Genomic DNA, 24,499 nt, shown 5'->3' with positions numbered 1-24,499 from the left:
TTACTTTGTAATGTTAAATCATAGCTAAATGATTGCTTTTGAGTGCTATTGATGTCAAATAAGTACAAATGAATGCTGTTGAGCACAAATGATATCAAACTTTTCAGGTAGGTGTTTGGGCTCAAGTTGAAATTACCTTCTCCATATCTAAGTTTTTTAAAGCACAAATGGGGGGATACTTTGCTTGCTGATTCGCGTGAATATTAGTTCTCCTTTAAATGAAGAAATGAGATAAAAGGCACCTACTTCAATGTCGTTGGGCCTCCCATCGTATTCAGCCCCCAGTAGGGCAAAAATCCAGCCCCTGAGTGCTGCTGGCCAATCAGAGGCTGGCAGCTTTCAGAACAATAATAGGAGCGGTGGCCACTGCTGGCTGCACACCGGGGCCTTCACCTGAAACCTTGGAGAGAGAGAGGTAAGCGGGGCAGAGTGCAGGTCACTGGCAAGGTGTGGGGAGGAGGTTGGAAACGAGGGGGTGGAACTCATCAGGCTCCTCCCCCTTCTGCTGGGTGCTTAAATTGGGCACTGAGTGACTGTGAATGCCCCGCCCCTCCGACCCCACTCCAGTAGGCTGCTAGCAACCCTGGCAGGATTTGCTGAGCAGCTTTCTGGAGGCACAGGTGACCCATGCGAGGCTTGTTTAATCCCTGAGCCACTATTAAATCCTGGTGAGCTCAGGGATAATTAGATTTAAATGACTCATTAATGAGCCTAATTGCCTTCCTGTCATTAGTGGGCGGGTTTCCCACCATCGAGTAGGATACATGACCTCTTGTGTGATTTTTCCAGGCCTGCCTGCTCCAGTGGGCACCATTAAGTTCCACCTTAGGCTCACTTGAATATAGAAAAATATCAGGAAAGCCTTCAACAAATCTTGGCCAAATGTTAGCATTTAACTAACTCACACAAAGCACAATGCCCTCTGATAGTGGTAATGTAATTGCTAACAGTCCTTGCTAACTAGATTTGTAATCCCTTGCACAGTGGTGCTGGTTTATCTCCTGATTACACCTTTGACATTTTGCTCTTGTGTGAGCTGCAGGACACTTGTTTCTTCCATGAAGAGGTTTCTTGACCTATTAGTTCTACTGCTATTTTAATGTTTTAGTGTAAATTTATTGCATCAGCCAAAGTAGTGCATGTTTCACCGATAGGTTAATGAATTGCTTAACAGCAGCTTTAGAAACTGTAAGCTTTAACAGTGAAACAGTAGGGCTGTATTTTAACACCTAAAAAAGGGTGGGTTGGGGGTTGGTACAGATGTTAAAATTCTAAGATTCTGAAACTCACCTTTCACCTGTCCAGTTGGGATTTGTCAGAGATAGCACGAGTGTCTGGCAGCCAGCCTGCTGCCAGGAGGTGGGTTAGTAATTTAACTATTGTAATGAGGGTCCGGAGGTTTAGCCTTGGCCTGCTGTTTCCCAGGACTCAGAAACCAGTCAGCTGAAGGGAGGTGGTGTGGGCTTCTGGTGAGTCAGGAAAAGCAGCAGTGCTACCCCCAACTCCCAAAGCTCCCACCCTATCAGATCCTACCTTATACAAAGGTGAGGGATTGACCTCAGTCCCTCACTACTACTGGGGCGGGGATCGGGCCAGCTTGCTCCTTTGTCCTGCTTCAGAGTCCTCACCGCCCGACTGAAAGCTAAGCTGACTTCCATCAGGGAACCTGTTAAGTACTAAAGATACACGCTGTGTTGTTGCATACGGTGCTCCCTGTCCACCTATATAACCTGCTCTGTTAACATCCAGGATATGGACTGCAACGAATCTATATAATTTTATGAATTTTCTTTGGTGGTGCATTGTTTTAATTAACTTTTGAAACAAATTTGACTAAATGGAACTATTTACTTGCAATTTGCATCCATTTTGTCTCTAACAATATTGTTAGAATTGTGTCACTCAGCAGACTGCTGTTCATCTAAAATGCCTAATGGTGTTTTTAGGGAGTCTGCTCAAAGTAGGAAGATGAGTGCAAAAGGCCGGGTGTTGTTACTTGGATCTGGTTATGTTTCGGGACCGGTTTTGGAATATATCACCAGGGACACTGACATTGAGGTGACCGTCGGTAAGTAACCATTTGTACCTTAAAGGTTGCTTTTGTCATGCTTTTGTTTTAGTCATCATGTTGATCTAGCAACTAGTGACATTGAAAGTGGGTTCAAGAAGATTCCTTTTGATTGATGTTTCTGTTGAGATTGTAAATGCGTGCAAAAAGATTTGAGCACGGGGAGTAGTTTTGAGAATATTCATAGAATAGCACCTACAACTTCTAATGAATCCAAAATAAAAAAAATATTGGTAAGCTATAGGGAAAACTGAAACATCAATTGCAAGTTCCGGAAATACACAACAAGTCGGTTATTACCTAAAAGAAAACAGATTATTGTTTTGTGTCTGATTCTACAGCAGCACTGCACTTAGCAACTCTGTGGAATAATTGCACCTGATATGTTAATCTAGCGTTTGTCATGGCAGAATTTATGTTTTCTTACTGTTTGTGGTTAATATTTTTTCTATGGGAAGGTTGTATATTTTTCCCCTAGGAGTGGTTGTCCCAATTTAAGTAACCCCAATACTTTTAAAGTATTGCTGTTTATTGCCTTGGTTGCAGCTGGTTCAGTGACCTCCTGATGGTTTCTCTGTCTCAAAACGGCTTCTGCTTTTATTTCAAAAGCAGACAACAAAAATGGCTGTCTTACCCATGTGGCCTGTTATAAATCCAAAGTCCTTTTTCCAAATAAGGTGGTGTGTTAGGCCAATAAACATCCTCTGTTGTGGCTTTTCACACCTTGAGAGTTTGAATCAGCCAAGGTCTTTGTGTTTGGATGAGGGGCCATCACAATACAACGAAAAGTCGATGGGATACTTTTCATGTTCATCTTACGCCCATTGAGTTTCGAGGTCTCTATTGTCCCCAGACAGAGTTGTCTGCAAATCCCATTGCTTAAACAATGAGATGTGTGAATTTCACAAGTGGCTATGAGGTTCCTTCACTCAGGCCCATATTTAATCAGCCATTGGCCGCAGACACTACCAAAAGCCACGTTAGCCATTTTAACACTGTCTATGTTCACTTATTAAAATATAGCTTTAAACTTTGTGATATCTTCATGTCTGTACTGGGCATGACACATTTCTTTCTTGGATTAATTTGGAATGGTAGGTACTATCCCATAAACATTCTCACAAATACTTCCTCTACTCAACTCTGTTTGTACCTTAACTGTATCGTGTATTTTTAAATTAAAAATGAAGAAGCGTAAATGGTTTCTCTGTCTCAAAACGGCTTCTGCTTTTATTTCAAAAGCAGACAACAAAAATGGCTGTCTTACCCATGTGGCCTGTTATAAATCCAAAGTCCTTTTTCCAAATAAGGTGGTGTGTTAGGCCAATAAACATCCTCTGTTGTGGCTTTTCACACCTTGAGAGTTTGAATCAGCCAAGGTCTTTGTGTTTGGATGAGGGGCCATCACAATACAACGAAAAGTCGATGGGATACTTTTCATGTTCATCTTACGCCCATTGAGTTTCGAGGTCTCTATTGTCCCCAGACAGAGTTGTCTGCAAATCCCATTGCTTAAACAATGAGATGTGTGAACTTCACAAGTGGCTATGAGGTTCCTTCACTCAGGCCCATATTTAATCAGCCATTGGCCGCAGACACTACCAAAAGCCACGTTAGCCATTTTAACACTGTCTATGTTCACTTATTAAAATATAGCTTTAAACTTTGTGATATCTTCATGTCTGTACTGGGCATGACACATTTCTTTCTTGGATTAATTTGGAATGGTAGGTACTATCCCATAAACATTCTCACAAATACTTCCTCTACTCAACTCTGTTTGTACCTTAACTGTATCGTGTATTTTTAAATTAAAAATGAAGAAGCGTAAATGGTTTCTCTGTCTCAAAACGGCTTCTGCTTTTATTTCAAAAGCAGACAACAAAAATGGCTGTCTTACCCATGTGGCCTGTTATAAATCCAAAGTCCTTTTTCCAAATAAGGTGGTGTGTTAGGCCAATAAACATCCTCTGTTGTGGCTTTTCACACCTTGAGAGTTTGAATCAGCCAAGGTCTTTGTGTTTGGATGAGGGGCCATCACAATACAACGAAAAGTCGATGGGATACTTTTCATGTTCATCTTACGCCCATTGAGTTTCGAGGTCTCTATTGTCCCCAGACAGAGTTGTCTGCAAATCCCATTGCTTAAACAATGAGATGTGTGAATTTCACAAGTGGCTATGAGGTTCCTTCACTCAGGCCCATATTTAATCAGCCATTGGCCGCAGACACTACCAAAAGCCACGTTAGCCATTTTAACACTGTCTATGTTCACTTATTAAAATATAGCTTTAAACTTTGTGATATCTTCATGTCTGTACTGGGCATGACACATTTCATTCTTGGATTAATTTGGAATGGTAGGTACTATCCCATAAACATTCTCACAAATACTTCCTCTACTCAACTCTGTTTGTACCTTAACTGTATCGTGTATTTTTAAATTAAAAATGAAGAAGCGTAGAAGAAAATTGCTCCTATCAATCTACAAAATGCAATCGAGAGTAAAACAGGGCAGTCCTGAAACTTTGGGCGGAATTGTCCGTGCCCGCTGGCGTCGGTCGTGTTCGGTGATGTGAGTGGACAATATGGTGAGAAGTCCAAAAATCGGTTTCACGACGTCGTGAAACCAGTTTACGATCGTCCGCTCTGCCTGTCGATAGCAGGCTGTGTTTCTTGCCATCAGGATCCTCATTGTAATACATCTGCATATCATTATAAAGCCAGCCTGCTGGAGTCGTCCACCCACGTTGGTGTGATTGCATGCCGACGTGTTTCACAACAGCACATAAAAGGCATGCGCTTGGCGGGCTGCATTTTGAGGGGAACTCGGAGTAACGTTGTGGAGCGCTCGCCTGTTCGACTTCAAAGTTAATACATGTTGTAGGGGGGGGTGGGATCAGGGGTGGGGGGTCGGGGGGGGGTGGCGGCAAGGGCTGCCCTGCGGTTGAGGTGTGTTTGGGCGGGGGGAAGGACTGCCCTGCAGTTGAGGTGCATCAATGTGGGGGAGTGGGGGGGGAAGACAAAGGCTGCCTGCAGTTGAGGTACTTTAGGGAGAGGTGGGGGCAAAGGCTGCCTGCAGTTGAGGTACTTTGGGGAGAGGTGGGGGCAAAGGCTGCCCTGCGGTTGAAGGTAGCACACAAGCATGTGCTGGGCGAGGGAGGCAGCCATGCATTAGGGACACCTTGTATAAAGTGACCATTCCTCTGCAGCTGAGACCGTTCAGGCGCAGCCACATTGATATGATTGGAGTCGGTCCTCTAGCTTCTCTGCCCACTCAAGCAATGCAGAGGCATCAAAATACAACCTAGTGCTCCAGAGCTTTTCACCCCTCGGGCACAGACTGCAAAGTAATGAGCATTTTAGTGAACTGCAGAACAGTTGAACGACTAGGCACATTGTATAATCTCCTTGCTAAAGCTGGCCATGGAGCAGTCACTGGTGGAGGTGCTCACAGCCCCTGCAATGTCCATTCAGGGTTGGACCAGTCTCCCCCGTGGTTCAAGCTAACAGTGCAGCCTCTGGAAGAAGAGGCAGGTAGGGCTCCTGCACACACTGCTGAAGAGCAACAATGAGCCTACTTTGGTCGGCGCCTAGCTAGACCCAGAGTCTATAGATTTCACCTTTCATTCCTGCAGATGACTGAGAACCAGTGTCGCCGAAGACTGCACATGTCCAGGGAACTGGTCGGTCACATTTGCCAGCTACTGCCATGTGAACATGGAGCCATCCACTGCCAGTGGCCAGGAAAGTGACAGTGGCGCTCAATTTCTACGCCAGTGACCTCTGTGGGTTATCACAAACCTCCACCCATAAATACATTCATGAGGTCACGGATACCATCTTTGCAAGGGCACACAACTTTGTGCATTTCACCTGGGACCAGGACAGCCAGGATGCAAGAGCGATTGGATTTGCCCAGATTTTGGGTTTCCCACAGGTGCAGGGTGCAATTGACTTCTCTCACATGGCACTCGGATCTCCGTCGCAACACACGGTCAACTATGTCAACCACAAGGGAGTGCATTCGCTGAATGTGCAGCTGGTGTGCGACCATCACAAACACAGCCTGCGCACGGTTTCCAGGGAGTGTGCACGACTCCTGCATTCTCAGTCAGTCACAGATCCCTGACGTCTTCCAGGGTCCACAGAAGCTGCAGGGATGGCTCCCCGAGGACAAGGGCTACCCACAGAGACCCTGTGCGGCAGCCTCAGACTGCAGCAGAGCGACGGTATAATGATGCTCATGCTGCAGCTTGCTGCTTGGTGGAGCAAACCATCAGGAAGCTGAAAATGAGATTCCAGTACCTGGACAGGTCAGGTGGAGCCCTGCAATATAGTCCCCAAGGGGTGTCACACATTGTCGTCATCTGCTGCGCCCTTTACAACCTGGCACTGCAACGGGGAGACGAGCTGGCTGAGGAGGAGATGGAGGTCTTCTCCAGTGAGGAGGATGCCGATGGGGATGAATCGCTGAATTTTAACGGCACAGAAGGAGGCCATTTGGCCCATCGTGTCTGCACAGGCTCTCCAAATGAGCATTATGACCTAGTGCCATTGCCCTGCCTTTATCCCGTACCCCTGCACATTGTTTCTATTCAAATAATCATCTAATGCCCTCTTGAATGCCTCAATTGAACCTGCCTCTACCACACTTCCAAGCAGTGCATTCAAGACCCAAACCACTCGTGTGAAAAAGTTTTTTCTCATGTCACATTGGCTTCTTTTGTAAATCACTTTAAAACTGTGCCCTCTCGTTCTTGAACCTTTTACGAGTGGGAACAGCTTCTCCCTATCTACTCTGTCTAGCTCCCTCATGATTTTGAACATCTCTATCAAATCTCCTCTTAGCCTTCTTCCCTCCAAGGGAAGCAGTCCCAACCTCTCCAATCTATCCTCAAAGCTAAAGTTTCTCATCCCTGGAACCATTCTTGTAAACCTCTTCCGCACTCTCTCCAATGTGTTCACATCTTTCCTATAGTGTGGCGCTAGCACTGTACACAAGAGTTACATCTTCTTAACTTTCCTAACCCTGCTGCTATGTCTTGGTGCTCCCTGACATTGACAGCAGAGGTAGAGGCAGCTTGCTGACTGCTACATCCTGTCTGTGATGACCTTGGCAGGCGACCTCTGCAGGGCCGAGACTTGGAAGGCCTCGGCCTGATTTCGGGGTCCTGCTGTGTGGCAGTGGCACCCTCCTCGGCCTGTGCAGCTGGAGCTGCGGAGGTCACAGGATGAGGGGATTCGGTTGGGCCGGTCACTCCCAGAGTCACCTGGGTGGATGGCCTTGGAGGTTACACCTGTTGATCTTCCTCACTCTGGGTGTCCAAGAGACCCAGGCCGACTCCTTGAGGAGAAGCGGAAGCTGGAGTGAGACCGAGCTGCACCAACACCCCTCTTGCGTATACACTATTGGAGGCCAACTATGGCATCAGTAATGGAGTTCAGTCTGCGCAGGAGTGACAGGTCTCTATGGTGGCCGCCATCCTACCAGTGTTGACCTTGGTGCGATGCAATACCGGCGCTATCACCTTAGCCTGAAGACGAACAGACTCCTCCATCGTGCCTTGCAATCTGAGGAGTGCAACACACATCCCTTCCTGATGTTCCCGAGCTTGCCTTTGCAGCTCCAGCAACTGTGACAAGACTGAGTCCAGAGGCTCGTCATCTGATTCGGACTCAGCAAATTTCTGGCCTCCAGCAGTCAGAGCACAGGATGCCTGGGAAGTCCCTGCCTCCGCCTGCTGTGGATCAGACAGTGTGGTGTGCTCAGCAGGTTGTGATCCCGCGGTCACTGTAAAGCTAGGTCCCACCGAGGTGTGTGTCTCTGCACTGGTGAAGGGTGAGCACTGTGACAGGAATCCTGGGAGGGTGTCTCCAGATTTCTCTTCAGAGGTTTCTTCAGGGCTTGAATGGAGGCCCTGGGTCATGGACTCCATCGTCTGTTCCCCCAGATGTGCCTGCAGAAGCAAGGAGAGATAATTAGTGCATGGCAGTGGCCTGTGAAACAGGACACATCACTCACGGCATGGTTGTCTGATGGATGTTGCACTGCTGGATCCTCACTTGGTAGAGCACCGCCGAACTCACCATCGGCACCGGGCCAGTCCCGGTCATCGCTGGCCAGCTGGATGACTCTGTTTTCAAAGTGAGGATCTTGATTTCGGGCATTCCTCCACCTGTCTGTGACCTCTCCCTCTTGTGTGCCAGCTTATACTGCATAAATAGAGATGGAGAGAGTGTAAGCAGGACACCTATCAGGCCAGATGATAAGTATGCCTGGCATGTGTGAGTGTTGGGTGGTCCCATGGATGGGATGAGGACAATGAAGGTGTGTATGAGAATGTCCCATGCACTGGCAGTGAGCGAGGGCCCAGGCGGCCTTCGCATTTATCATGAAACCTCATCCACGGGTGGGATGAGGTTTCGTGAAGGGTTTATAAATTAAATACATTTTTTAATTAAAATTCATTGACATGTCCCAGCATTGACATGTCTTAATTTTTTTTCTTATTTATTAAAATTTTAAAAAATCAAAATAATCTCCCTGAGGCAGCTCTGTGCCTCAGGGAGATGTGTGCAAAAGAGTGCAGGCCCCAACTCAGCCTACTCCCCCCCCCCCCCCCCCGCCCCTCCCCAACCGCACAGGGAACGCTCAGCAAAATTTGGCCCGCCCATGTAAAATGGTGGCGATCGGCTGCGCGCCCATCCGCTCCTGCTCAACCCCCCCTGACGAGAAAATTCCCCCCATAGAAACAGCAACCGACATGATAGATATAGGTAAGGCTGACTCCAATGCTATGAGAGAAAAATTGTTCACCGTAAACTGGGCATATCAGTTAATGGAATGGGTAAAATGACAGAAGATCTCTGGGAGATGATCAAAAAGAATTGAATATGATACAGAACCACTTCGTACCGCATGGATTTGTGAAGGCTAGATCATGCCTGACCAATCTGATTGAATTTTTCAAAGAGGTGTCTGAAGTTGTGGACAGGGAGTGTCTATGGGTGTTTCATGTGAACTTCCAAAAGGCACTTGATAAAGTCCCTCATAAGAGACTGTTTGCTTAAGTTGAAGCCCATGGAACCGAAGGAAAATAATGACTTGGTTAGGAAAAAGGCTGAGCGGCAGGAGACTGAGGGTGGGGATAATGGGCAGATACTTTAATTGGCAAGATGTAACTAGTGATGTCCTGCAAGGATCTGTGTTGGGCCCTCAAATATTCAACATATTTTGTTAATGACTTAGTTAATGGGATAGAAAATCATGTATCCAAATTTGCCAATGATGCAAATACAGGTGGTATTTACTCTATTTGCTCATGGGATGTGGGTGTCACTGGCAAGGCCAGCATTTATTGCTCGTTCCTAATTGTCCTTGAGAAGGCTGCTGCTGTCCATGTAGGGTTTGTACACCTGCTGTGCTGTTAGGGAGGCAATCCCATGATTTCCTAGGTTAAATGTTACCGTATTGCCAACCTGAGAGGGCTGACAGGGCCTCAGTTTAAGGTCTCACTGAAAGACAGCACCTCTGACAGTGCAGCATTCCTTCGTTACTGCACTGGAGTGTCAGCTTAGATTATGTGATCAAACTTCTGGATTGGGATTTAAACCCACAATTTTTGAGGCAAGAGAGTTATCACTGAATCACAGCTGCCACACACAGCAGAATCAGCTTCAACACTGAACAAAATGAAGAGTTTAAACGTGTACAAGAACTGTATAAGTTTTAAGGGTCTCCTTTATGCTTTTTAATTTGGTTTGGAAGACATGTAACTAAAAAATATTTATATGAGAATTCTCATGAATACCACGTTGCATATTTCAAGCTTTGACCCTAATGTAATGGCTTTAAATCAAATAGATAACTAAAGATTAAGCTGATGTCCATTTTTGATTTTGTTCTGCAGCATCAGCACTAAAAGACCAGTTGGAAAAACTGACTTCCAACTATAACCACACCACTCCAGTAATACTGGACATGAAGAAGTGTGGAGACGAACTCTCCTCACTGGTGAAATCCCATGACCTTGTGATCAGGTTAGTTTAGGCCCTGTTCTCCTCCTCTTCATCTCCTCCTTTTGGCTCCTCCCATTTTACTTGGGGCCTAGCCAGCAACTCCCACATCCCATGAATGAATTTTTAAAAAATTGCTATAGATGATGTTTCTGCCCATCTTGGATGTGTTCCTGATTACATCTGGAGAGCTTAAAGGGGAGAGCACTGAAAAGGTGTAGAGTTTCATCCTGAGAGAGGGAACCTCAATAGAATCTTCCAATAATATATTATAACCTTATGTGGAGGAGGGCTACATGAGAGGATGATTTTCTCATATAGCTTCTGCTTAACTGAAAATTTTCAGCCCTTAGCCTAAATAATTACCGTAAGTTGCTCACCTTAAGGAAGCACAGGGCTGCATTGCCTCTCACAGACCCAGGCTTTCTTGTCACAGGTTCCCCCTGCCAGGGGTCTATCACTAACCTAAATTGTATGTCGCTGCCCCACGCTGTCTGATCATAGGTCTGCCTTGTCCGTCACAAATTCCTCCTACTCTTCACCTGGTCTGTCACAGCCCCACACTGTCTATCTGCTCGTGCTCTGAAACAATCTTTATGACTTTTCTTCCCCGCTTAGTTTGCTGCCTGGTGTTTTTCATCCCATGGTAATGGAGGAATGCATCAAACAAAAAGTGAACATGGTGACAGCAAGCTACCAGACTCCTGAAATGAAAGAAATGCACCAAAGGTTGGTACTGCAGGAAGAGCTGAGTGTGGAATTTTACCTTTCACCCTTCCAGTCTTTAAAAGGCCTCTACCATTTAACTTACAGCTGCTTACAATTTAATAGTTATCAGGCTCCACCTGAAAATACATTTAAAAGTTATATTTTTCTTTGTAAAGCCCCAATTAATCAAAATTGAGAGATTTTGATAAATATCCACTGGTCAAGGTGACAGTAAGTAGAGGATGTAAATTTATCGTCAGACGAATAAAGAGATTAAGATTGCTACTTGGGAGGGTTGGCAGGGCATGGAATTCTGTACCAGGATCAATAATGGACACATATCCATGATAAATTTTAAAATGAAAGAGCATAAGTGTTTGAAAATAAGAATGTAAAAACTTAAGGGCCAAGGGCAAGGATTTGTGACTAGGGACTAGATTTTATTAGCCTTCTGGAGATGGCTGGGAGGAGGGAGGGCTCATAAAATGGCAAGGAAAGGTTGCGGGGTTCGGGTGGAGTGCCTGTCATCTTCCTGCTCCTATGGCATTTTACCAACAGTGGGGAAGGTGGAGGATGGCCCTCCCCCCACAGTGGCCAGTTAAAGGCAATTTACCAGAGGTGCGTGGGCAATTTGCCATGTGAGGAGACACCCTTGGTGAATCCTGCAGCCTCGGGGGTGGGGAGTCCTCCTATTCGAGCATGGAGGGGCCCCCAGTGTCAATGACCACCCCAGTGGCACCCTGCTCTGCCCTCCCCTCTGCTCTCCCCACTCCCACTTGCCAAGGCCTGCCTGACTGGCCCTGCATGATGCCCCCAGAACCCACTTCCATGATTTGGAGGATAGCCTGCTCCCATGACGTCCTCTTCACCCAGGTGCAGTCCAGCAGTGTCTGCTGTTCCTCTTAGTGCTGCTGAGATTGCTGAACGGCCAGCCCGCTGTTTTGCTGGTGGCTAAAGGCACAGGAACTAATTAGTTGCTGGACAGTTGAAATATGTGGCCAGGGTCCTACAAACAGCAGAGGCATTGTTGCCCCTGGCTTTCTGGCCAGCAGTCAGGACCCCTGTAGTGCGGATAAAATTCCGGCCTAGTTGAGCATGGCTTTCAGAGAGCCCACACAAGCACAAAAGGCCACATGGGTTCTTCCTGTGCTGTCAAATTCTATAACTCTACCAAACCTCTTTATGTAAAAACGACAGAAAATGAGTGATCGAAAAATGTTTTCACTTATGAGCTAACCTGGAAAACTGGTACAAACTAATGAATGGCTTTAAAAAGTGACAACTCAAAAACAGCTCCAAATATGACACTGAAAGTGCAGTAAGACATGGGCTTGTTGTAATTTAGCTGCAGGCATACGCGACATTTCATTTCTTGTATAGTGCAAGATTAGAAAAATATGCATTGATTTTGCCATTTTTTGCAGAGAAATTGTGGGTTATTGTGAATAGATATTGTTGCTTCTCCCCTTCTCCACTTCCCTGATTCATTCTGGCACTCATTCCCCCCCTACCATCTCATTCACTGTGGCATGTTTGGCCTTCTGCCCCACTCCAGTCCATCCTAACACCCTTCTCCTTGCTTTGTTGAAGCTGGCAAACTTGCCCAGCTACCCCTTTGTCCACTCCATGCTGATGCTCTCACCCCTTGGCTCCTGCACCCAAGCACTGGTCATAGTGGCTCCAACTCCATGCTGCTTCCATCCCTGGGGATTGAAACCTGTTGCAGGCAGTAAGCAGCACTTCCTGATGTTTTGCAATGATGGCAATAATTCCCACCGACAGGATACAGCGACATTCAATCAGTGGCAGGTAGGAACCAGAAGCAGTGCTGATTTTCCTCCATGAATGGCAGCAAGCGGTCACTGATCTAAAACCTTGATGTCCAAGTGAAATATGGATGTTTGTCATGACCTGATATTATGTTATGTGCATATTAGCGTATGAACAGTTAATACACACGGAATCTTTGTTCCAAATATAGTCTTTCATACAGATCAAGAGTTCATGCATGAACATTCCCATACCATTACTTCAAAGCCTAACTCACACTCAGCCCAGAGATTCAACTTCACATTCCACATACAGAGCTGTCTTGGTTTCCTCCTCATCCATTTCTCTTCTCACTCTCCCCCTCCCCTCTTTCTGTGTAATCTTCTGCATAATTGTGCTTACCTGAGTTTCTAAGATGCTAACTGCACCACAACCACTAGATTTAAGGCTGAACATTTGTCTTGCAGAAGGTCATTTGTAATTTTATGAGATTAAAAATAACTCATTTAAAAAGCAGCACCGTGTGATAGTGATGACGTCACAGGCAACATCTTAGCGCTCTGATGTATATTGCTGCACTTTTATAGAACCATATCAAGCCTTATTACCATTATTTCCCCTCACCACCAACATGAAAGAATAATTATTTACACAAAACTCTAAATGGTGTATTAACCTCAAATATGTTTTGTACTTGTAATGATTACAATCAGTAACGCCTTTTTACCTTCATCTCTTTTTTTTTGACGTTTTGCCCCATTGACAACGAATGGGACATGGGAATTCAACCATTGTAATGTAGCAAAAGTAACTGTATGGGATGTTCTAAGTGCTTGCCATGTGGATAAATGACCAGATGTTGTTCAGTGTTTGTTTTTTGCTGTTAAGCTTTTTTCTGAATCTCTTTTATTAAAGGGGCACATATGAAAATTGCTGGGGAGGAAAAAAGTGTTATTGATTTGTTTTTGGATATTGTTCTCATTGCTTGTCTGCTGTATCTTGTTTAGTGCACTGGACGCTGGGATTACTATTTTAAATGAGGTTGGTCTGGATCCAGGGATTGACCACATGCTGGCGATGAAACGTATTGACGAGGCAAAAGAGCAAGGTTCAACAGTGAGTGCTATTATCTTCAGTTTACCTCTACAATGAATCATCTCCTAATTTACATTCAGAATATTTATGCCAGAGAATTGAAATTCCAGTTCCATTGATTAGTCAAAGCATCCAGACAAAAATTGTTATTAAAATTAGATTCATCCGGTCTATAAAGTGAAGGGAAATATGCTGAGACTTTTAAGTGATCACAATAATGAGAGTACAATAGTACTTGAATAAAATAGAAATTAAATGGGAGCATCAGTCTCTGTCCCTTGCTGCCAAACTGATGCAATGTGCATTGTTAGGTTTGGTGTCAGGGAAAAGCTTCAGATTGGATGGAGATGAAGGATTGTAAACAATTGCTTTAATGAATTGTGTGATTCGACAGGTTTTATTAAAAGTCATCCACACTGGGAGTAAGGCATTTATATTGGAGTAGTTTTAAAACTGAAGTGTGCATTGGTTTTATTGGGCTGTGATTTATGCTGCTGTAATTTTTTTTCTCTTTCTTTAGATAGAGTCTTTTGTTTCTTTCTGTGGAGGTCTCCCTGCCCCTGAATGTTCTGATAACCCCCTAGGGTACAAGTTCAGCTGGAGTCCCTCTGGAGCTCTGTTAAATACAATCCGTCCAGCCACCTACTTAAAGGATGGAGAGGTAAAATGTTGTTAAGTTTTAATTTATTTTTATTGAGCCTTATCTTACAGTCTTCTTTCAGTAGCAGACAGCTCTTTTCAATAGTTAATGCAAAAATGATCATGACCAGCATCAGAAAGAACCCATTAACAGGGTTACTATTTGTCCTTTAGCAGCTCATCAGTTGCAAAGCATATAAGATCTAGTATCTCACTTTTTCTGTAACAATCTTATTTTCCAAAAGAAAAGGCAACCATTGATGTAGAGTTTTTCCAACCTTGAGCCAAAAAAAATTACAGGGACTGACAATCGCCCTCTTATTGATCTTTGGTTTATACAAGTAGCCACAATTATCCTCTAATTGACCTCTGGAGTTTATGAGCGGCTACCATTAGCCACTAGTTGACCTCTGGAATTCACAGGCAACTTCATGGATTTGTAGACCATGTCCTCACAGGAGGACTTGAGCAATGGTCATCATAGGGAAAGTAGATAAAACACATGTCCATGTTGGTCATAACATCACAAAGACATCCAGACTGCAAAACACAAACAAGCATCACCATAGGAGATCACATAGAATTTATAACTATGTATATGTCATGTTGGACCTTAGAACTAGATTTCAGTTACTTAACTGCATCTTTGGGAATGTGCAACACCTTTATCCTTTGTAGCCAAATACTAAATTCCAGTGTACTTTTAGCTGTACAATCCTTGATTTCTCCTGGCTGCCTTTTGCCAGCATCTTCCTGCCAGCAACATTGTCTTTGAAATACTTGGGTACATGTTTTCATTGAGGCAATGGTTTTGGTGGCCATTTTCAGGATAAGTCCATTGAAAATGGAACCATAAGCCTAACTGAAAATAAAACATAAATTAAAATGATAGGGAAAAGTTGAGGGTGATGTCCACCTGGAGTTAGAGAGTAGCATTGTGTAATGTGTGTGTGGCTTGTGACTATTGTTGAACATAGGATGACAGTTTACCTCATTCTGTAGAGCAGCCTTATGAATGCTTGTTAAGATTTTCTTTATACAAACATACGAATTAGGAGCAGGAGTAGGCCATTCAGCCCCTTGACCATGCTTCGCCATTCAATAAGATCATGGCTGATCTGATTGTGGCCTCAACTCCACATTCCGCCTACTGCCAATAAACTTTGACCCCCTTGTTAGTCAAGAATCTATTTATCTCTGCCTTAACAATATTCAATGACCCAGCCTCTACTGCTTCCTGGGGAAGAGGGTTCCAAAGACATTCTGCCCTCAGAGAAAAAAATTCTTCTCATCTCAGTCTTAATTGAGAGACCCCTTATTTTTAAACTGTGTCCCCTAGTTCTAGTCTCTCCAACAAGGGGAAACACCCTTTTAGTATCCACTCTGTAAAGTACCCTCAGGATTTTATGTTTCAGGAAGATCACCTCTCATTCTACTAAACTCCAATGGATACAGGCCCAGCCTGTCCAACCTTTCCTCATAAGATAACACCCCCATCCCAGGTATCAGTCAAGTGAACTTTCTTTGTTTTTTTTTCCTTTGGTATTTCCAGCAAAATTATAAATTTGCAAGTGGATTCTGAAGCTGTTATGCACAGTAACCCAAGGAATTCTTGGCCCTCTATTTTCACAGCAAAAAAATGGTGGCCCTCAGACTGTAATGAAAACAGTTAGCAGGTGGATATCTGCTGGCATTCTCCTGCTAGTCCACTTTAACTTGGCAGAAAGACTTTTTTTAGTGTTTTCTGCCTCTCTCCTGTCAGAGTTAAATTGGGCAGCGCCGAGTATTCTTGTGGAAATCCATATGTTTGTCAGTTTATTCTTGGTGCTTCAGTACATTGTGGTGTATCAATATGCTTAACCTGCAGGTTATTAATATCCCAGCTGGAGGCGCTGTTCTCGACAATGCTCAACCAATGGCTTTCTTCCCAGGATTCAACCTAGAGGGTATACCAAACAGAGACAGCCTCAGTTACGCCACACCATATGGGATCCAATCAGCTCGTACTTTGTTACGGGGCACCCTGAGATACAAGGTAAGAATGGAAAAACTCAGTTTGCTCAATTCAAGTTCCTCAGGGTAATGGCCTAGGCCCAACCATCTTCAGCTGTTTTATCAATGACCTCCCCTCCATCATAAGGTCAGAAGTCAGGATGCTCGTGGATCATTGTACAATGTTCAGCACCATTTGTGACTCCTCAGATACTGAAGCAGTCCATGTGCAAATGCAGCAAGAGCTGGACAATATTCAGGCTTTGGCTGATAAGTGGTAAGTAACATTTGTACCACACAAGTGCCAGGCAATGACCACCTCCAACAAGAGAGAATCTAACCATCTCCTCTCGTCATTCAATGGCATTACCATCGCTGAATCCTAAACTACCAACATCCTGGGGGTTACCATTGACCAGAAACTGAACTGGACTAGCCATATAAATATTGTGGCTACAAGAACATGTCAGAGTGTGGGAATTCTGCAGAGAGTAATTCATTTCCTGTCTCCCCAAAGCCTGTCCATCATCTACAAGGCACAAGTCTGGAACGTAATGGAATACTCTCCACTTGCCTGGATGAGTGCAGCGCCAACAACACTCAAGAAGCTCGAACAATCCAAGATAAAGTAGCCCATTGGATTAGCTCCCCATCCACCACTTTAAACATTCACTCCCTCCACCAACGACGCACAGTGGCAGCAGTGTGTACCATCTACAAGATGCACTGCAGCAACTCACCAGGGGTCCTTTTGAGAGCATCTTCCAAGCTTGTGACCACCTGGATGAACAAGGGCAGTAGATACATGGGAACATCACTACCGGCAAGATCCCCTCCAAGCCACTTACCATCCTGACTTGAAATTATATCACTGCTCCTTCACTGTTGCTGGGTCAAAATCCTGGAACTCCATCCCTAACAGCGCAGGGGTATTCTTACACCGACTGCAGCGGTTCAAGAAGGCAGCTCACCACCACCTTCTCAAGGGCAATTAGGAATGGGCAATAAACGCTGGTCTAGCCAGCGATTCCCACACCCCATGAATGAATATTAAATAAAAATTCAAGCTGGAGAATTAGAGATGTCAATTGTAATTCATCAAGAGAGGATGTGTAGAACAGCAGGGACATATATAAGGTTTAGTCGCTGGAAAACTGACTTTCTTTCTGGTTGAAAGAATAGATTGATGGGTGGCTGGTGAATATGGGAGACTGTTTAAATAGGTTGCAAAAGTTGGTCTGAGTTGTGTGTGATATTAGTTGCTTGTACAAAGCTGTACTGTCCTCAGTGAATTGGATTGTCAGACAAAGTTTGAAGAGGAAAAAAAATCAGGATTTGGACAAGCCTTCTCAGCCCATCAAATACCTTATTTTATTAACTCTTTTCAATTGACATCTAATTGTATTTTGAGGATCTTTATTGAATATACCTCTCTTGGTAGATTATTACAAATATTCATCATCCTTTCAATAATTACTTTTTCATGATAGCTGTACTAAATGTACTGCTCACTCAATCCTATTTGCACCCTCTGATGCTACTTTCATGGTTTATGTTAAAGTAATAATCTGTGACAAACGAAAAATGTTTGTGTAATTTATTGTACAGTTTTGATATAACCAGAGTTGTATTGGAAGCTGTCCTTTGTTATCAAAATCTAAAGTGAAGGTCAGAGACAACCTGTCAGTGGAGTTAAGACATTAGTAATAAAGAGACGATTTCTTCTAGATGCTAATTAAATTTAAATTTAATTAAATTATAGATGACTGTGCTATCAACATGTACTTGTTAACTAAATGGTGTGCAAACTCTGGTGGCATTCTCTGTCACAGTTTGCACCATTGTATGGAAAGCACTGAAGATAATGCATAGTTACACAAAACTCTGGCTAAGAATGTAACAAATGAGAGCATGAGTAGGATGATAGCAAAACTTCAATAACAAGTCCATTTCTGACCCTATCCCCATATTCCTTGATTTCCTAAGTGCCCAAAAATATATCATTCTCAGTTTTGAATATAATCATGGACCAAGCAGTCCTCTGGGTTAGAGAATTCTAAAGATTCATAACCCTCTGAGTGAAGAAGTTTCTTCTCAGACCCTTCTCCTGGAACTATTACTCAGTTCTAGACTCTTTTACCAGAGGAAACAGCCTTTCAGCATCTATCCTGTCAGGCCCTCTCAGAATTTTATATGTCTCAATGAGAGCACCTCTCATTCTTTTAAACTTCAGAGAATATAGCTCCTTACTCTTATACTTGAAGCCTACCTCACCTGCAACAAAGGTTAACGTACCATTTGCCTTCCTAATTGCTTGCTATATTTGCATGTTAACTCTCTGTGCTTTGTATCTGGAGTTCTGCATTCCGTTTTGTAAACTGTACCTAGGACAAGATATATTGATTTTGGAGGGGATGCAATGCAGATTCACTATAATGCACTAAAAGATATAAATTCTGAGGCCAGGTTGCATAAATTAGATTGTATTCCTTCAAGATTTGAAGATTAAGGGCTGATCTAATTGAGGTGTGCAAAATTATTAAAGGATTTGATAGGGTGGATAGAGAGATTGTATTATCTTTGCTGGGGGAGTCCAGACAAGGGGGCATAACCATGAGTTTAGAGCTGAGTCATTCAGGGGTTATGGCAGAAAGTACTACTTCATACAGAGTAATGAAAATCTAGAACCCTTGCAAACATAAATATGGAAATGGCAGACCTGGTGAACAATTAGACTTACTGAACAATCACTTTGTGTTAATCTTCAGGGTAGACATTCCAGGGAAACAAGTAATGAATCAATGACTGAAACTCATTAACGTTAATGTAAACAAGAAAACAGTATTAGGAAAAATGGTACTAAAAACTATCAAATCCCTAGGACCTGGTGATTTCTGCCTTAGAGTTTTAAAGGAAATGGGTAAGGAATTTGTAAATGCTTCAGTCACAATCTTCCAAAATGCTCTCAATTCAGGAATTGTCCCTTCAGAAATGGTTAATTGCAAATATAACTCAATTATTTAAGAAAGATGATTCAGAGAAAACAGGATGTATAAACCTGTAAATAAGGATAAACTGACTGAGCACTTAGGGAAATTTGAGCTGATTCGAGAGAACCAATATTTGAAAAGGGTAGATCAGTATAATATGGCGGCAGCAGTAAGACGATAGTTTGCACCATGCAACTCTGTTTGGCGTCACCTGGTGTGGCTGAGGAGCCCCACTCTAGCATGACAGTCTCTGTCGCATTTGCTTCAGATGAAGGCAGTGGGCTGACAAGGTGCACAAATTGCTGGCCTCTGTTCTCCCTGGATCCTCTTCTCAACCAGTTGAGCTTTCCATTTCTGCTCACATCTTCCAGTGCCCTTTTAAATGCGTTGAAGCCAGATGGTGAAGTACAAAACAGGACACAGATCTTTTCCTTGTTAATAGGTTTATTCACAGGATGCAGCAGGTGTCAGCTGTGGCTCAGTTCATAGCACCCTCGCCTTTGAATCAGAGGGTTGTGGGTTCATGTCCCACTCCCGGAAACCAAGAACTGTGATTGTACTCGAAAGAGTTGCGATCTGTGACTGTTGATAACTCGAAAGAATTAGAGACCTCTGCCTCCTAACTGCTGACAGTGTTCCAGCTCTCTTTATACGTGTTCTCAGTCCTTAATAAAAAATGCTCATCACCTGTGTATATTTAACAAGATAATCAACAATAATTAAGAGTCACAATCTTCAGTGGCTGTCTCCCAGTTGTCCCAGTGTCAATGTCCGCCATCTCCATATCTTTCTTCCAGGGACCCTTGTAGCAGAGGTATGGATGCTCAGCATGTTGTGGTCCAGTGGCTAGTTCACTTTACAGAAGGTCTTTAGGCATACGGCTGTCATCCATCCGATGAACATGGCCGAGCCAGCACCATGCTAAGTCATTGGCTTAGCAATGTGTGTATGCTGATGGAATTAGCACTCCAGGACTCTTGAGTTGGTGACCTTGTCCTGCCAAGAGATGTCGAGGATATGTCTGAGACAGTGAAGAAGGAAACTGTTCAGCCTTTTCTCCTGCCAGTCTAATGTTGCCCAGGTCTCACCTGGACAACAATTGCTGTGGTTCCACACTCACATACTCAGCTTGGGCATAACAGCTGCAGCTTTTGCGATGCCTGTGCTGATTTCAGCATCAAATAACCTGGTGACTATGGAGCCCAGATATGTGAAGCTACCAACAACTTCAATACTCTTACATGGCAGTGTGGCAATATCCTGAATCATGACATTTCACTTCCTGATGTTGATGGTCAAACCAAATTCTTTACAAGCATGAGAGAGCCTGTCCATTTGTCACTGCAGGTGTCCCTCAGTATGGAATGTTAGTGCAGCATGGTCAGCGTACAGCAACTCTCTGATGAGGACTTTTCTTGGATCTTAGGCAAACAAGCTGAACAACTTTCCATCAATTTTGCTATGTGAGTATACGCCCCTCTGTAGAAGACCTGAAGGAATTTGACAGCAGCAAAGAAAAGAACATGCTGAAGAATATGTTCATGGCATTTTCTCTTGTAGCTGCCGGACTGAGAAGATCGTGTCAATTATATATGTTCCAGTTCAGAAATCACACTGGAATGCAGGGTAGATGCGTTCAGCCAGGATCTGAAGTGCTCAGCTGGGATATGCCTCGATTAATTGTTACAACTGCTGCGGTCGCCTTTGTTCTTGTACAGGGTCACAATCTTTTGCATCGTGCATATCCTGGGGCACTGTCCCCTCCGTCCAGCAGAGAGAGAGGTTTGTGCAGATGCACCAGTTTCTCCCTATTTCATGTGTTCAGGCAATATAGCATCAGCACCTGGAGCTTTGTCTGTGGCAAGCAAATCAATAGCTTTGCGAAGCTCCTTCACTCTGGATCTTGTTTTGGCCATTGGCAATCCCTTGGCATCAAGGGTGACGTCTATCAGGCCTGGTAAGACTTCAGATGACCGAGAAGTCCAATTCTGGATCCACATGTTCTTCCACAGTGGGGGCACTTTGTCGCACAGCGGAGTGGAAATCGCAGCCCCGGGTTGGCTTCTTTCTCCTTGCTCCAGCGCCAGCGTTCCACCTTGCTGTCGAGTCGCTGAGCCTTGAAGTGGCTTGTGCCTGGATGGACCAGGTGGTGCCTTGCCGAGTGATCAACAGCATTCTCCTTCCAGTCAGTGATGTTAATGCCTCCATGCTTTAGGGTGACCTTGAGCGTATCCTTATACCTTGAGGACTCGAAATGTCAACTGTACTCTTCTCCGCCAATGCTGCCAGACCTGCTGAGTTTTTCCAGGTGTTTCTGTTTTTGTTTTGGATTTCCAGCATCCGCAGTTTTTTGTTTTTATCTTATACCTTTTCCTTTGGCTGGCCTTTGAGCAGTGACCAACGGAGAGCTATGAGAAGAGAACCTGCTGAGGGAGGTGGTTTTTGGGCATCCGGATGCAATGGCATGTCCATTTAAATTGGTTCTGCAGGAGCAGGGTTTCAATGCTGGTATACGCAGCTTCATGGAGGATGCTGGCGTTAATCTGGCAATCCTCCCATTTGATCCCCAGGATTTGACCCAAGCACCACTGATGGAAGCTCTCAAGGATCTTAATATGGTGTCAATAGACAATCCATATTTTGCTGCAGTAGAGGAAGGTGGCCAACACATCGGCCTTATAAACCGGACCCTTTGTTGACTTGCAAAGGTCCTTGTTGTCGAAGACACAGCGCAGCTTGAAGAAGGTAGCGCTGGCACAGTAGACTCGTTGTTGGACTTCCTCATTGATGGTAGTCCCTTGGGAGAGGTGGTTGCCAAGATAAGGGAAGTGCTGCACATACTCCAGAGCCACCCCATCTACGTGGATGGCGCGGGGGATGCTCAACTGGCCTGGGGAAGATTGGTGAAGGACCTTCATCTTGGCGATGTTTAAGGACAAGCCAAACCTCTTATACGAGGTGTTGAAGAGGTCAAGGGTCCTTTGCATGTCCTGTACAGAGTGAGCCATCATACAGCAGTCATCCATAAACTGAAGGTCGTGGATGTCCATGGTGCTGAGTTTTGTTTTTGCCCAGAAGCGACTAAGGTTGAAGTGCTTCCCGCCCAGATGATACTGAATGCTGACACCAGGTGGTAGGTCCTTTTGGATGGGGTGGATGATGACGGTGAGGTAAACGGTGAACAAAGTGGGGGCGACTTTCACTCAACCTTGTTTGACCCCAGTCTGGGTGTGAAAGGTGTCAGTTTCAGATCCTCCACTCAGGACGGTGGTGGCTGTGTTGTCATGCAGGAGCCTCAGGAAGGTGACGAACGTCAACGGGCAACTAAAGCATCAGAGGCCGATCCATAGAGCTTCACGATTTAAAGAATCAAACATCTGTGGTCACCCTTGTTCTTGTACAGGGTCACAATCTTTTGCATCATGCATATCCTGGGGCACTGTCCCCTCCCTCCAGCTGAGAGAGAGGTTTGTACAGATGCTGCAGGCGTGCCGGTTTCTCCCTATTTGATGTGTTCAGGCAGTATAGCATCAGCGCCTGGAGCTTTGTCCGTGGCAAGCGAGTTAATAGCTTTGCTAAGCTCCTCCACTGTGGGTTCTGTTGTGGTATAAAGATGAGACCACTCAAGTCCGTGAGTTTCCAGTAAACAAAGATTTTATTCAAGCAAATGCTGGGAGGGCACAGCCTGGTTCTACAGTGTGTCCCCCTGATACAGAGACTGTGTAGCATAATTATATCTTTTAGTTTCACATTTCACTATACTGCCTGTTACAACCTCCAGTTACATATCTACTGAGCAGAATTATTCAGGCTGCAGATGCCTCTGTTATCCCACTGGGTGGCTGGGAAATGCCTCCGTTCTAATGCCTCCCAGTCTGTGCTCTTATCACCCTGACATTTGTTTACCCATCCTGTGAAGGTCATTAAGTTTTATGACTTGTGATTGTTAGTTGAGTTCCCACAGTACCATATCCATCATGCCTATGTGTTGCCAATATTTCCCATCATGCTTAGAAAGAGCTCTCGTAACTAAACTTAAAGCTGTTAATGTTCATAACTACATTTGTCTACTTTTAAAGCTGTTCATGCACATCTTAATATCAGTTTTAGTATCGAAATATTTCAATTACCCCACTTCAGTTCGATATCCAGTTCTGCCATGTCAGGCAGGTTTTCTCTGATGTCTAGAGCTTTCTCAGTGACAGTGTACTCCCTAGAGTACAGCTAAAGCTAGTGTTCCACCCATCTCTTCAACTGTTTATTGCAGCCAGGGAAGACCTCCCCTGCCTTTGTTTTCAGTGGAGCTGTTTTCTTTGCTGATGGACCTGTTGCTTTTTTAATCCTGATATTCTCTGTGTCAAAGGGCTTTTGGATAGTCTGGCAGAGTTGTGACCTGTAGTCATTGGCACACTGCCTAGCTGTCTGTTGGACATTATTTCAAGCGGTGCTTAGTTCATTCAGAGTTTTCTTGCTCAAATCTCCCTTGTAGTTAATCAGAGCAGACCACTTGGCTTTAATGACAGGCCCCATCACAATGATGTTTGCCTCAACCCAGTCAAGAATTGTGTAGATGGTGTCTCAAAATATATTCCATTTTATATCTGCATCCTATGTTGGAATGCTGGAGAGCACCTGTTCAATCGAGTCATGGAATTGTTGGTTTTTATCTGGGTAGGTAGTATGGCTGACCTCGATACGAGGACAGTATTTCTCCTTTGAATGAAAAATCTTCAAGGGTTGCATTCTCACCCTAGTGCACATCAGGGAGTGATCTGTAAACCAGTCAGTGCTGTAGTAGCTGTGTGTGTTGAGAATGCTGTTTGGAGATTCACGTCCGGTGATGATCAGATCCAGCTGGTGCCAATGCCCTGACCTTGGATGTCTCCAGAACTCCCTGTGGTATGATTTGTTTTGAAAGAAGGTATTAGTTACATAAAGCTCATGGTAGCAGCAAAGCTGAAGATGTCTCTGTCCATTCTCATTTATCTTTCCCAGGCCGTGATGTCCGAGGCAGGAGGACCATGCCTTATGGTCTGTGCCCACTCTTGGTTGAAATCCTCCAGTAGGCAAAGATGTCCTGACTTAGGGATTCTGCTGATAGCAGTGTCAAGCTCCTCATAGAACTGGTTTTTTGTCTCTGTAGTGGAGCACAGCATTGGACCATAGATACTCATGGGATTAACTGGTCCTGTTTGAATTGAGAGGCAGATGAAGAGAA

The 24,499-nt window shown here is 44.4% G+C and overlaps 1 protein-coding gene across 1 annotated transcript in view; it reads left to right on the top strand.

The window, feature by feature from the left end:
• aass (aminoadipate-semialdehyde synthase) overlaps positions 1-24,499 on the top strand; it is an 86,948-nt gene that overhangs the window by 35,430 nt on the left and 27,019 nt on the right. Inside the window, exons 13-18 of the mRNA XM_078568375.1 lie at positions 1,947-2,068; positions 9,982-10,111; positions 10,706-10,816; positions 13,573-13,681; positions 14,181-14,321; positions 16,167-16,334. Of these exons, the coding sequence (XP_078424501.1) occupies positions 1,947-2,068; positions 9,982-10,111; positions 10,706-10,816; positions 13,573-13,681; positions 14,181-14,321; positions 16,167-16,334 (781 nt within the window). The remainder of the gene's footprint in view (positions 1-1,946; positions 2,069-9,981; positions 10,112-10,705; positions 10,817-13,572; positions 13,682-14,180; positions 14,322-16,166; positions 16,335-24,499) is intronic.

The sequence above is a fragment of the Cetorhinus maximus genome, chromosome 22, assembly GCF_964194155.1.
Source record: "Cetorhinus maximus chromosome 22, sCetMax3.hap1.1, whole genome shotgun sequence".
NCBI lineage: Eukaryota > Metazoa > Chordata > Chondrichthyes > Lamniformes > Cetorhinidae > Cetorhinus > Cetorhinus maximus.
The sequence above is the reverse complement of the archived record's forward strand: the minus strand, read 5'-3'. Positions and strand labels throughout refer to the sequence as shown.